Raw genomic sequence first — 14947 nt, forward strand, 5'->3', positions numbered from 1 at the left:
TCACTCAAATGAAAGATGCAATAATTATTTTATAAAATTTCCCAACAATTAGAATCATCCACCTTTGGGCACTCATGCAATTGTAACTGCATTACCAATTGTATTTCTAATTTTGTCTAGAGAAGATGGTAGTTTCCAGAAAACATTCAAAAAATTCATTTCATTTGATGGAAATTTTGTCATTAAGCAAGAACAACTGCATGAAATGTTATAATATCATAAACATGAAATGATTGAGATTTTGGTAGCGTTTTATTTCACATTTTCTGAATACGTTTGAAGAAACAGGCTTGTGTTATTCTGGATTTTCTTATTGTCAACAATCTCATGAACCAAAACCAAGAATGTTATTACCCTGTCTACCCTGACGCAGCCCCGACTTAGCTCACTGGTTTCTATGGAAGACATAAATCTTTAAAAATGACTCACAAAACAGACAAGTCATCAATCCAAATCATGTGTTTGATACTCATGGTTCAGACTCTCTACTCATGGTGCCTTTATTTCAAAATAAGAGTGTACTGGTGTTTCAGATCATTTAATTTGAGATAAAAAAAAAATGCTAACAAGTTAGCTAAAAAATCTAACAGTAAAATTTAAGATAGCTAATATCATGCTAGTCTACATTTGTTAAACCCACACATGACAAATGAAGCTGTGGTTTTCTTTGCAGTTGTGTAAATGTGGTAAATTACAGTGATCTAATTTTATAAGCTTTTAAATGTTCAGTCTTTGCTCTGCTAGATGATAAGATAGCACTCAAAAGATCCTGAAGCCAATGAATCAACAGCAAAAAAAAAAAACAGTAGTAGAGCATCAGTGTTTCAACAGGCAATCAGACAACATCAGCCTGTGGTTACACTTAATATTATACAGTACATCCCAGAAAGACAAACTAAATCAATATTTAAAATACATTATTCGTAGTATAAGAAGCCTACTGCATTCTAACAACGATTCATTATAGACGTGATTATGCAGAAAACCTGCCAAAATACAATAAAATTCTAAAAACACAGCATGATGTTAAAATGTTTAGTGTTTATAAAAAATAAAAATAAAAACTGAAGGCCCTCTTGAAGTTAGCTTGACACTTGACAATGATACGACTTGTTTCAACTGTGTTTCTTCTACATTTGTTACAGCAGGATTTCATTTGCAACAGTTCAACAAACTCCACAACAGACATATGAAAGAGCTCCACGAGAAACAGTAAACACGCTAAGAAATGGGATTACGTTACTATATTGACAAGTCAAACTGTCCTCAGACAGAAACACATCACCACATACAGATGTTAGTACTTGCTGTAGAACGTGTTTTAGCACCAAAATTATAAGTGAAGTAAAAGTCACACAGAGAGTGAAATCTACTGGGCATATAACTTTATCTTCAGTCTTTTACAAGTTGTTTGTAACTAGCTATCATTAGCATTTTGACATTAGCAAAGTGTGTAAAAAAAATAATACAACAGAATTTGATTCAATGCTGCCATTAAACATTTGTCAGCTATTAAAGATTAGCTTGTTGTATGTGGTGATTTTGTGTTTGTTAATGAAATAACCGTACCGCTACGTTTTTTATCCTGAGCGGGAAGAAGTTAAAAAATACTGAAAATATATGTTTTGAATTTAGTAGGGATGGGCATTTTCAGTAATTTCAATATTTGCGTACTCTCATTACCTTATGAACGAGTACTCGATTACTCGTAAATTATATATGTATTTTTTTACAGTAAAAAAACTAAATACGGGAGGACCGTGCCCGACCTCCCTGACCAAGCCTACTGTTGTACTGGCTGTCGGAGAACATGATATGCAAGTTTAACGCCACATATCTTGAAGTGCACATTATTGATGTCTTTTTTTTTTTAATCAAAGTATTTCCCGACATCACTTTCCCTAGTAACTGCTGCCATGGTGCACGTAACACGACCCGAGTTGAACTAATGTAGCCAAAAACAACACGTGCACAGGTGCACGAGTAGTGAAACGCCACTTGAATAATGAGGTCAACGGCGAGTACTCGAGTACTCGTGCCCATCCCTAGAATTTAGGCACACATAATTCACTAAAATCAAAACCTGTCAATAACGAAAGAGGTTTATGTTTTCAGCTTTATTCCAACGGATATATTATATTAGAATCTGTTTCATATAGCTTTTACAGGACTAACGTAAATGTTAGCGCCTCCAACAGGCTAACACCACCTGCACTTTATTTTTTAGGTAGTTTAGTCAAGTATTTTTTTCCACACCCAACACACTACAAGATAGAATAATTTGCTTTTTTTTTTTTTTCAGACAGTAAATACAGTTACACCCTTGTCGTGCTCGTTGGTGAACTACTGTAGCTGGTGGGTAACAGCTAACATGCTAGTGCTAGTCAGTAGCCCTTTTTACACAGAGATCCCGCTATATTGCCATTAAGAAGACGCCTTGTTATGCCGCCTTTACTTGTTTACACTGAACCAACAAAGCCAACATAATGCTGCCCTAAGTGTGTGATCTTAGATAGCATGCCGGCGTTCAGGAATCAGGCGTGTGACGTAACACAACAGCACGTCAGCATCTGTCTCACAATGCCCATTCTATCTTTTACACACGTGTGACTACTTCAACTGCCGGCTTAAAGGCGGAACAGAAGTGACCCGCCACATTCTGTTTGTACCTTTTATATAAAACGGCGAAGCGCAATAAAGGTGCAACACTCCTGCCTTGAACAGGCAGTGTAAAAGGGGCTAGAGACAATCACTCCCCAAGTTTCCTTCTATTTTCTCTGTACTGTGCAGAATAAAAGAAATGGTGGGCAGTAAATATAGTGCACCACATATTAAATAGGGAGTGCTTTCAGACGCAGTCTGGGCATTTAAGGTGCAGGAGAAGCACAGCAAGATGAGGCTTCAAGCTATTCATGAGATTTGTGCATACGGGATGTTACCATCAAACTCAAAACACAGGCAAGGAGCTGACTTTTAAAGCATTAGTACCTTTGCTGTATGTCAAACTAACCAGCAAACACCTGGGGTGTAAGGGGTGGTGGCAAGTTGTCGTTGTCCACGTTGTTGGCATCAATGGCAGAAACTGTGCAAGACAGAATCTCCAGAGGGTATTTCTCCAGGATGTCGTGCACCTCCCGCTCCACACTCTCGGGCCAGGAGAGGAGGTCGGCCTGCAGGCTCTGAGCAGCCTCCATCAGCTTCTCCTGCTTGCTGCTGAGGCCCGACAGCAGCTCCAGATTGTGATTGAGCTGAGCCAGGACTGGGTTGGTGGCAGTAACACCGGGTGCTGAGCCAGTTTGGGCCCAGTCACCTTCTGAGCTGTTGAGTCGAGGTGAAGCTTGGCCTGACATGTAACGCTCGAATTCCTCCGGGGAAAGGTTGAGAGACTGAGCATCCAACTTCTCGATAAAGGCAGCTGCACAGCACTAAAAAAAAACACAGGGGACACACCAAGTGAAAATTATGCCTGCGACTGACAGCAGGTTTTCATCAACCTGAGACAAACAGAGCCAGATGGCTTTGTATTAAAGGAATATCTTGACATTTTGGGAAATAGGCCATATTTATATAGTTTGCTTATAGCTAGTCTGACAAGAAGATCTCGTATCATACCTGGTTTTTAAAATAAGGTAGCGGTTGGTAAGTAACAAATTCTGCCTACCAGCACCTCTCAGAGCTCGCTCAAAGGCTATAAAATGTCACAAAATAGCAAAAGGTGCCCGCTATAGTTTCCCAGAGTCTAAGATGATGTATTCAAATTGCTTGTTTTATCCACCCAAAAAGTCAAAAATCGAAAAATATTGAGTTTACAGTCAGATAGGATATAGAAAAGAAGCAAATCATCACATTCAAGAAGCTTTAACCCACAAAAGTCTGGAACTTTTGCTTGAATAATGATTACAATGATTAATCAGTTATCAAAATAGTAAAAAATGTTTTACTTTCAGTTGATCGACTAATCGATTGATCGACTAGCTGTTGCAACTCTCTTCTGATTCAAATGTTGCCAAATTCTGATTTGTGCATGGAAGTATGTGATGTCACATTTTCCTAACTGAAATAAACAAATCTCTCATGTGAAATGACCAAAACTGTTTAAAGTTTGTCAGAAAATAGTGAGTTCATGTAGGATCCCATTACTTATTAAAAGATGATGCGCAGCTGATTTTTAAATCAGCTTATTCAGTCTCATTAGCCACTGGCTTTGCACATTGAGTACCACTGTGGAAGGAGAGGCCTCCAGCTCAAAAATAACAAAAAACAGACCAGATTGGTGAAGTAGTATCCGTCCTCTCCGGTCATCAGCCTGCTGGGGTTACAGAAGCGGGTGATGTACTGGATGTTGGACTGAAGTCGTGGAGGGTTAGCCTTGAGCACAATGTAAATGAGCGCAGGGAGAAAGTCGTCAGCGGAGGCCGGCTCATTCTTGGTGATCCTAATGGCACTGAAGATGTGTTTACTGCAGCGTGTGATGCAGGCAAGTTTGTCTCGAGGAACCCTCTTTGAATCCATCTCGATGATATCTGCGTGAGTCAGAGATACTTTTTTATATTTTTATCTTGTTGAGATATTCGTCTCTGAGATTTCTGCCTCCACCCCAATAGCAGAGTATGTTTTTGGGTGAACATGACACATTGTGCAACACTTTGCAAATATGTATACTGTAGCAGAAAATATGACCTAGCTTTACTCTAATTAACTGCAGTCACACTGTAAGTTCAAGCATGCTTTCCGACCTGTTATTGCTTTCACCACATTCTCAGAGACTTCAGGGATTTCTTCATCCATGGAAACACAAAGCATCTGGATGGTCACCCAGTGTAAAGCCCTGAAACACAAAGAATCTAATTAGTGTTCACTGGAGTAAGCCTAAAGCTTTCTCTTTTTTGGGGGCAATATGATGTAACCATACACATTTGTTACAGTCAGTTCCCCCTGGGCGACAACCAAGTGTAGTTAACAGCTGCCATTGTGCATTCACATGTAAGAAAAACATGGAGAAAGCTGCTAAAAATGGTCATTGTGTAATCAACTGCAAAAACAGACTCATACAGAAGTTTTCACAGACTGCTGCAGATTAAAGAGAAGCGTTGTGCAGTGATGCTTTCTAATTCCTCCACTAAATGTAACACTAAAACCGGTCTGTATCCAGTCTGTATATGTGTGCACTGTTCCACTCCAGGTCCTCACTCTCACTCTATATATATTATTATTATTATTATTATGATTATTATGATTTGGATCCAGGGAGGCTCACCTTATCCTGTTCTGTGTGGCCAGATCCTTCTTCTCATCATCAGTGGTTTCTGGACAGAACACGCTCTTATACAGACGAGTCATGATGTACTTTTCCACTTGGTCCATCACTTGCTCCACAGAATCTGAAGAGCCTGGTGAACATCAATTTATCAGAGTAACACTGGTTAGAGCTGTACTTCCAAATTTAAACACCTAAGTGAAAAAAAAATCTGCTTGTGCTGCCATCTAGTGTGTGCTACACACTGTGTCCACACCTTGTGCAGTACAAATCATCACAGCTGAGCGTGGTCACAAGTACAAGTTCAGCTTAGAGTGGCTCTTTTTGGGTGACCTGGCCTCACTAACAGCCTCCGTTAACTCTGGGTTTATCAGTCTAGCTACGAACAGGCTCATGAAATGAGATGGAGTTTCTATTTCAGATTTATTGAGGACTTATTCATTCTTTCTGGACATAATTGTTGAATGTGATCGACGTGACGAAAGAAGCTTCTCTGAACCAACCTTTAAAATGACTCATCAAGCGGTCAGCCATGCCCTGGTAGAAATCCTGAACGCACTCCGAAAGTTCTTCAGCACTGAGATCCTGCCAAGATGAGAAGTTAGAAGGTCACACAGCGCTGAGCAATATATTGATCTGGGCCCCGTTTCCCAATAATGATTGATCTTAGAAATTTGGTGGGTTTTCTAAGAGCATTTCTATGAACACTCTTAAATTTTTCCTACTTGATTCCCAAAGCAGAAAATCAATTTTACGATCATCTTAGTCTTAAAATGCTTTTAGGAAATAATGCCCTGGTCATGAAAATGTTTCACAGTTAAACTATCATTAAAAAAGATTATTATTATGCCACTAGATTTCTGAGTACAACAGACCTTCTTGCTGGACATGTTCACTATGAAGGCTCGACACTGCTTATGGATCTCCCGGCCGGGCTTCTGGAGGTTTTTCAAGAAGTCCACAAAATCCCTGGACACTTGGTCCGTTTCGAAGCTGGCGTGGCGGCTTATGGAGGGACTGGTTGTCTTGCCCTCTTGGGTTTCTGATGAGGAGGAACCACATTTAGAGAAAGAAATACTTTTGGCTACAATGGGGCCTAATTTAAAGATTTTTTTGTTTTCATTTTAATGAGAGATTATTTACATAAGCACATAGCTAAATGGAATTCTGCCATCATTCATTTTATTATTTACATTTGTGCTTTTCCTGCTGAGACATGTTAAAATGCGTCTGAATTGTATGTTTAACATCATACCTTTCTTGGGAGCACTGCGTGATGAAGGGCTGAAGAACTTCTTAACCGTGGTGACCTTTCGTGTCTTCTCATTGGTTTTCTTCTCCTCAAACTTGGAGAAGGGTCCTAGAGAGGCGTGGCCTGGGTGCGGCGGTGTGGACTGGGCGTGGGACTGAGTCTGCACTCCATGACTACTGGCGTATGCTGCCTCCTCCTCTCGTTGCAACCTAGCGCCAGGAAGAATTGATATGTCAGTGACCAACACTTGCAGTTAGAGTCCCCATATCTTGTAAAATTAATATACAGTGTCGCTGACAAAGTTGTTCTTGCATACAGAGTTATTATGCTACAGGTATAACTGATGAGCACACAAAGATACTTTTACATATTCAGTTTGATTTTATGTGAAAGCAACAATAAATGCATATGCTGTTGTCAGAACTGAGAATTTTGCAAATGAAGCTTTTCATTCCAGGATGGTGCCAAAGCAAACGAGAAAATGTGCAGTGATGTAAAACTTAATTTAAAAAAAGCAATTTGACATGTCTTTGGGCATGACATTATAGCTATGTAATTTTCCTCAACTGGGTGAGCTGATTTATTTGATGAGAATATTATATAAAGGGAAAAAGCCAGCTAATTGGCGGTCGTGTGCTTCAAGTGGTACTCAGATATTAAAATATTGTGGCCCACAGAATAAAAAGCATCGGATAAATCAGTAGAAAGAGCTGACACACTTTGTTCGCCTTTGTCAAGAGCCTGAATGATACTGACTGATTACCATATTCAAAGCTGCAGTTGCTGTATCATGTTTTTACAATATGCAGACAAAAATTTTAATGAAGTATTGATATCATAGAAAAAGCAATGAACTGAGGACAAACAAATATTTTAGACATGGCTGTTAATTTTGATATAAGTCTACAATTAGTTTGACCAACAATACAGAGTCTTAAAAAAACCTGATACAGTATATCTACTAATGCAGATAATTTCATCCAGAAGCAAACCTTTCTTTACCAGGCGATGGACTTTTTGATGGAAAATTCTGAAACCCAGTAACTGAAGGTGCAGGCTAGTAAAGCTCTTACTTTTCTGCCAAGGCCCAGTCGTCCTGGATCTGTTTCTGCCGTACCCGCTGGTACTCCTCCCTCCAGCACTTGGAGCACAGACCTTGCCATGCTGCGTTGCCATAGTAACCACATCCCTTTTTGCAAAGCAGGTCTGATTGGTCCACATGTATTCCCCGTCGCTCCGTCCGCTGACTCATAATGCTGGACAACCTGGAATGAAAAATTCATCATCTTATTTATTAGTGGATTTGTATGCGCTGCTGAACAGACTGATCTCTACACTGCGGCCTGAACACACAGATTTTATGACGCTTTCAGATTATTACACAGTTCATATGCAGCGTGCCTTGTACACGAGCCTCACAGACAAAATGCAGCCTTTCCATATCATGTCAGTGAGTGTTAGGTTTTCTGCTGGAAATGAAACTATAGACAGTGACTAATGACACTTCTATTTTATTGTATTCAATATTTGTTTTTACATTTTCTGTGTGTGTAGCAAGAAGGTGGCTATAAACGTATTATGCAATCCTGTATTGTATGACTATAAAGATGAACCTTGAACCTTAACCGTCCTTATACAGTGATGAATAAAGGGACACTTAAATGATTATATAAGTATTGCAGTTCCATAAAGTTCAGAGACTTGCAATAGACAGATGGTGAAAAGAGTGGTTGTAATAGAAACAGCAAGAGCCAAGATATCCTAATATTTAGTCTTTAACATGTTTACTGGTCCAAAACCTTAATTCCCCATAATGCAACTCTTTTGAGTGTGTATGTAAACTTGTGATGGGTTACTATTAATCCATCTTCCTTCACTGATATTTAAACAACCTGCAGTTTCAGATATGACCATTTTCCTTGCTCTGTTTATTTTACAATATTTTGTTTTCTATGTTTTGTCACTTTCATACATTATTATCATTATTAGTATCATTAATGATTATAAATTGCTAACATGACACCTTCCAATGTTCAAGTCAGACTCAGGGACAGACTATCCCACTAAAGGGTTCGGGGATAAGTGAGCTGTCGTCCCTGATTGAGCACACAATCCAATTTGAAGAGTCCCAGAAACTTAACATTTTTCCAGTGCTGGAATGCACAGCCTCAGGTTTTCAGTGTGTTAGTTTGTGATCATTTGAACAAGCAAAAAATTATTTAAAAATAATCACCAAAACTTTATATCAGGCAGCTATTTTCAGAGAAAAAGCTTTTAAGAATACAATGTACAATACCTGCTCAGCACCGAACAGAAGGCAGACAGAATAATCACATTTCTGGTGAACATATTCAGCAGGTCAAGATAAAGACATTTATCTCAGGAATTGGTAGAAACCAAAAACAGATAAAAGACAACTTTACTCAATAGAAACTAAAACAATTAAGACCTTAAAACTACTTTTTTTTCTTGCCTCTCTACAAGACATGGGGGATGGAGGACCTGTCGTAGTTGATATTCTCCTTTGCAATTAATCAAATCATGTAGACCCTAATGATATGAAGTTAACCTGGGACTTTAGGGGGCACCTGGAAGTCTGGGGCAACTGGACAGTTGCACACTTTGCCCAGATCGAAATCTGAATCTGATTATCTGAATCTATACTGCAGGGATAAACACTGTTCTTAACAGATATTCACTCATTTTGTGTTTGGATTATTGGAGAGCACTGCTACGCCAAATTCTCCCCATAGGTGTCCAATTTAGTTGAGATCTGGTGACTGTGAAGGCCATAGCATATAATTCACATCGTTTTAATACTCATTAGATCATCCAGTGAGCTCTCCTACCCGGTATGAAGACAGAAACCATGACTCCTTATGTGTCTCTACTCAGTTATTCAAGGTTTTCGTTGCATTTGTCGCCTGTCTGTAGGTCAGTTAGCTAAAAACAGGTCGCAGCATTTTACTCAGAAATAACAAAGAAGTAATTCGCCAAGAAAATAACGCTCACAGTCTGATCACTAATATTGTGCTTTACCACGGCATGTACCTGGTGTCTGCTTTGGTACTCACCAGTTTTGTTTTCACCGACCTGAAAGCAGGAACAGTCCTCCTCTGCGTGAAGACCAAACCGTCTAGGTCAGTACACTGACGTCATCTTGGCGACAACGCGATAGTCTCTAACAGCGAGATTAGAGGCATTTATTAAATTCATGATCTCAAAGCAGATAAACTTTTTTGATGACACGGAGTTTTTTTTTTTTGTTTGTTTGTTTGTTTTTTTTAAACAAAGGAATGCTGTTTACCTAGGCATCAAGGACTAATTTTCAAGGATTGATCAATGTCGTCATGTGGCAAACCCCCCAAACCGCAAAATCAGGGTCATGTGACCGACGGAGATCGCCGAGTGAGTACGGAGCAGTACGGTAGGGTCAAACCAGAGGGTCAAATCCGAACAAAACCAGACTGACATCACAATGGGCAAGGATATTACATATAAATTATACTAATACATACATTTAGTGTTTTACAAGGTTAGTGCCACATCGTTTGAATGAAGGGTGGGACATTTAAACCTTGATTTCCTATTTGACTTAATGGAATCAATGTACATTTTTAACCCTAAAATCTTGCCACAACACCAACAGTTACTCAACAATCATTTTTATTTTTTGCGACAACATTATTGTTGATGTGGTTGAAAGTCAAAGAGAAACTGGTTTGCATTGGTTCAGGTCAGACTGTCACTATGAGTGTGTGAAGCAGTAGCCTACAAAGAGTGCTGCAATAAATATTTTATGGATAATAAGTTACTCTATTTATAGAGATGGTAGTACATATACAGTACATAGTCTAACTAAACTAAACTAAATTGCTCATAATATATTGCAGTATAATATTCATATTTATTCTATTGTATTTTGCATCATATACTATATTCTTGTATATGCCATTACACAGAAAAATACTGTGATATAGAATATAATATCAAATCTTGTGAACTACTGGTTGTATGGAGTCAAAGGCAACTGGATTTGAGGTTGACATACTATTATAAACAATACTGTGATATTGTATATAATAGAATGAAATACATAATACAAATAATATAATCTTATAATGAAACATAATACAGCATTAAATATTTTGCTACTACCACTAAAGTAATAATATTATGATATAAAATTCAGCACAAGATGCAGGTGTATTGTTTTTAAAGTGCTTTTAAAATGTAGGCTACAACAGTTAGGCCAAATACATAGTCTAGAGTATTTAAACTATTGCACATGGACTCATGGTTTTCAACATTTCAACAGCTCGGTTAGACAACCAGAGGCTTTGAGGTTGTGTTTAGACATCATATATCTTTGAAGTGGAGTTTGCTGAAGGGCCAGCAGAGTCTGTCCCTTGCAGACTGCTTGCGTATTGACATTAAGGTTAATGTTCAGTGGTTGTGTCTAAGTCTAAATGCCAATTTGATTACAAAAAGTGCTGTGACTTCAGTGTCATTTATAAGCTGCACTGACTTTTAAACAGTTGGTTATTATATGGTTGTTGAGGCAGTGATGTTTGTTCAGTAATTTTGCTCTTTTTTAAGATACCACAGAAAGCATCATTACACTTCTGAAGCAGATTTTTCATGTGTCTTATGCTATATAGCCACATTTCAAATAAAACTTGCACTTTCAGCTTTTGGCGGGGGACATAGAATATGTTTATATAAATGGTTTGTGGTCCAGATGTCCTACAGCCCTTTTCCCCAGGGGAAGGCCATTGGAGAGGTCTCCCTGATGAATTAAAGTGAAGCAGTCAAAAAGTGTCATGCTGAAGTGGTTTATAACTGCTTTTCAAAGCATTAGTAAATGATTTATTAACCATCAATAGCATTAATTACACCTTATAAACCCATTATAAACCCACTCATTAAATTGTGCCTTATGAGAAAGTGATACCAAATAAATGACCATTCAATGAAACCTGTATAACAACTGTATTTTCACCACCACTGGCTCTGCCCAAGCAGGAAAATAAGGTTGATGTTTCTTTAACAACTGTATAAAGCCTCATTTGATTTTAACTGATACGTTGTGAATTTGTATTTATATGCAGAGTTCTTTGTTGGACTGGTTGTGCTGATAATGTCCCTTTGACAGGGGCAAATAAACACACAGAGGGTCAGAAACACAGATAACAAGCAGACCTGCCTCACAAACATACACATATTGACACACACTGGTGAGACAGACAGATATAACCATGATCCTGATGGGTCGCAGTTTGTGTCTTCCTTCTCCAGCCACTGTCCAGGGGCTGTTCTCTGTGGCTCGAGATGCCAGCATCATCCCTGACATCTCCCTGGATCCGGTCCTCACCACCTTCTTGTCACTGGACTCCTCCGCTGCGCTGCAGCATCAGTATGCCTTCTTACAGCGGAGCATGAGCAGGGAGCAGCAGGCAAAATTCAGCCTCAGCCTGACTGGAGAGCTAGGAGGCAGCAGCAGGGTCACCTATGGAGGAGTAGGGGTTGTTGCTCTGGCTCTGTCCATGCTTTTTGACCAGGTTGCCCAACAAGTAGGTAAAGCTTTCTGTGTCTGGTGTGTGTATGTCTTTGTTGACTACTGTTTACAAAACATGCAGTTTTTCTGAAATCAGCTGAAGCCTGTACTGACTTTGGTACCCCACTGACTTTTCTTCTAACCCCACTCTGAGGTTAATATTTGTTTTTAGGGGATTTCTAACTGTTGGATTGATTGCAATTTTTGTTTACTTTGGTGATCCTTTGATTTTTCATCTGGCACCATATTCAGGTCAAAATTTCAATTTGTCCAATAATTTGCTTAGGTTTGATTTACAGTGAGCATTACAGCCTCACACAGCCCCCAGTGTAGCTGTAGACTCCTTACTCCTGTTACCAAGTTACTACAGCCAAAGTGAGATCCTGAGAGGACGAGGCAAATGGGTATTGGTTTTCTTTTCTTTGCTTGGTTTTTACAGTGTGGTAAAAATCATACAATAAAATATATTACTACAAGTGTTGCAGTGTTAATAAGCTTACACTGGAGTAGACTCAGAAATATTTCAATTTATTGTTATCTCATCAGGTCCGAACACAAAGATCAACAGAGGGGGACCTATCAACTCAGAGATCCCAGGCTAAGAGGATTTTTGGCATCAGCAGCTCCTCAAAAATCGGCTGGCTCATCCACAACTACCTCAGCCTGGTCCCTGGCATTGCCAACAACCAGGAGAAGATGGCTGAGACTACAGAGCTCTATGACAGCTGGCTGAAACTGGAGCTGATTGACCACTATGAGAGGATGACCACTAAGAAGAGAATGAGCTCAGTGTCCATGCAGCAGTGGGTGACAGGAGCTGCATTTCATCTGCACATGAGAATCCACCAGGTCAGCACAGAGGAAAAAAAGCTTGAGGTTAAACCGAATGTTTTTATTTGTGAAGAGAGTAAATATTAGACTTAGATTCATCAGGTGGATCCAAACACAACTCCAAATGAATGATAATGGTGCTTTGCAACTGACAAATGTGTTAATAAGCAACTGCTTGCTGACTACTTTGTCATATAAACTTAAAAGGTGATCGTATGTCAATGCTGTGTTCACAACTTGCTTACACCCTTAAGTCATCAGACAAATCAGTTGTTGCAGGTTTAAGATTATGGAAAGACTGAGGTGGTCAAATACTAATTGCAAGAAAGCCTTCTGCATGAAAGCCAGACATGCTAGTACATGACCGTCCAGTCATGAAGTGCTGTATCATCCAATATGAACAGAATTCCTAGAGATTTGAGCTGATCTGAAATCACCTTTATTCCTATTCCAACAGGTCCGGCTGCACTCTGTGCCATTAGGAACAGCAGAGTCGCTGCGTCTGTCCTATAAGACGGGGTTAAGTCGCCTGGTTCAGGGCTACACAGCCTATCTACGCAGAAACATCCAGGAGACTGCAGCTCCAGGTCCACGAAAACCCAAAACCAGGACAGCCAGTGGTCCGAGACAAACTAACACATCTAGCGTAACCAATATGGCCTGCTCAAGTAATTCTGTTTTAAATGTTAGCCAGGTCAGTCCTGCGAGTATCTCAACTGATAGATTTAATGAGACTATTGCACCAAATTCAACTGCTAAAATGGGCAGAAGCTGTAAAACAAGTGGATCCAGAGAAGACTTTGGAGTCAATGTGTTAAAAGCAAGTGATGAAACCGCTGTAGGTATGGTAAACAGCAATTCAACTGGATTTAGCAGGGAGGAGGATGTCGGCATGCTAGGCCTGTTGGTCATTGAGTCATGGAGCAATGTGAGTCACAATGTGCAGCACCACCCCTGTGAGTCTCCAGCCATACAAGAAGCTTTGGTGACCCGTATTATAAATGCTCAGGACCTGGAGAGGAACAGAAACTTTTTCCTTTACCCTGAGAAAGTTTTCCACAGCCTGCTCAGGCAGAAGAACGACTTTGAGTTAAAGACAAATTAGACTTAAATGTGTGCGAATAAATCTTCAATCCCATAATTGAACTTAACATCGTGCTATTATCCTTAGGAAACTACTATAACATTGGCAATTTTTTTAGTAGCCTAGGTGTTATTCCCCTTTCACTGACCACAGATATGAAAATCTATGGTTCTAATCAGCACCTTAACACCTCAATCAACAGTTCAACACAAACTGAACATTATGGCCTTGGACTGTTAGGTGTACTTAACAAACTGCTCTGTACATCACATGTTCTGTGCTCTCTTTTACGAAAAGGGGAAATTAATATTTTAAACACTGCATGTACCTGACAGAATGTTATGTTTTATGAAGAATTGTTTGTTCTTTTTAACCTGTATTTGCATAAACCTGAGCGAGACACTGATTAATAACAGCCAGACAGAAGCCTTCAACACATTAGCTGGATTTTGCTCACAATAACTTTACACCTGATGGCAAAAGCTAAAGGGCTTTTTCACAATCTCCAACAACTTATTTTCTTGTCTAACTTGTCTAATAATAAAAAATATTACCAATCAATTAAAACACCACACTGAAATGACTTTTGACATTCTGAAAAAAGCTGATTGATCTTACATCACTAGAAAAGAGGAACAAAGAAGAGTTCACATATAGTTAAGTCCCATAATGAAAGTCTCCAATACAGTTACATTCAGATCCATACAGATGCTTCAACGAATTCAGTCAATATAATCAGATATGCATTTATTGTTCCAGACTTTTACCTTTTTGAAATCACTTGAGAGGATATTATTATTATTGCTAATAATAATAGTAATAATAGTAATAATAATAATAATAATAATAATAATAATAATAATAATAATAATAATAATAATAATAATAATAATAATAATAATACACACACCAGTTGGTGGCGGTAAAGCATCAATAAAACCCCATTGACAAGAAGAAGACCCGCCT

General features: G+C 39.0%; 2 protein-coding genes across 2 annotated transcripts; one reads left to right on the forward strand and one right to left on the reverse strand.

Moving 5' to 3' along the window:
• Positions 1-233: 233 nt before the first annotated feature.
• On the reverse strand, positions 234-9709 carry rabgef1 (RAB guanine nucleotide exchange factor (GEF) 1). Its single transcript, XM_056397053.1, has 9 exons — positions 9584-9709; positions 7583-7774; positions 6513-6718; positions 6133-6299; positions 5761-5842; positions 5258-5390; positions 4737-4828; positions 4267-4523; positions 234-3425 (listed from the first exon to the last, which is right to left on the reverse strand). The coding sequence occupies exons 2-9, from the start codon at positions 7759-7761 to the stop codon at positions 3006-3008; spliced, it is 1536 nt and encodes a 511-aa protein (XP_056253028.1). The 5' UTR covers positions 7762-7774; positions 9584-9709; the 3' UTR covers positions 234-3005.
• A 2022-nt stretch (positions 9710-11731) lies between these two features.
• Positions 11732-14548, forward strand: LOC130182620 (uncharacterized). The gene is made up of 3 exons (XM_056397675.1): positions 11732-12082; positions 12613-12915; positions 13355-14548. Exons 1-3 carry the CDS (start codon positions 11768-11770, stop codon positions 14000-14002), a joined length of 1266 nt encoding a protein of 421 aa, XP_056253650.1. The 5' UTR covers positions 11732-11767; the 3' UTR covers positions 14003-14548.
• The last annotated feature ends 399 nt before the right edge of the window (positions 14549-14947 follow it).

This window comes from Seriola aureovittata, chromosome 15 (genome assembly GCF_021018895.1).
Source record: "Seriola aureovittata isolate HTS-2021-v1 ecotype China chromosome 15, ASM2101889v1, whole genome shotgun sequence".
Classification (NCBI taxonomy): Eukaryota; Metazoa; Chordata; class Actinopteri; order Carangiformes; family Carangidae; genus Seriola; species Seriola aureovittata.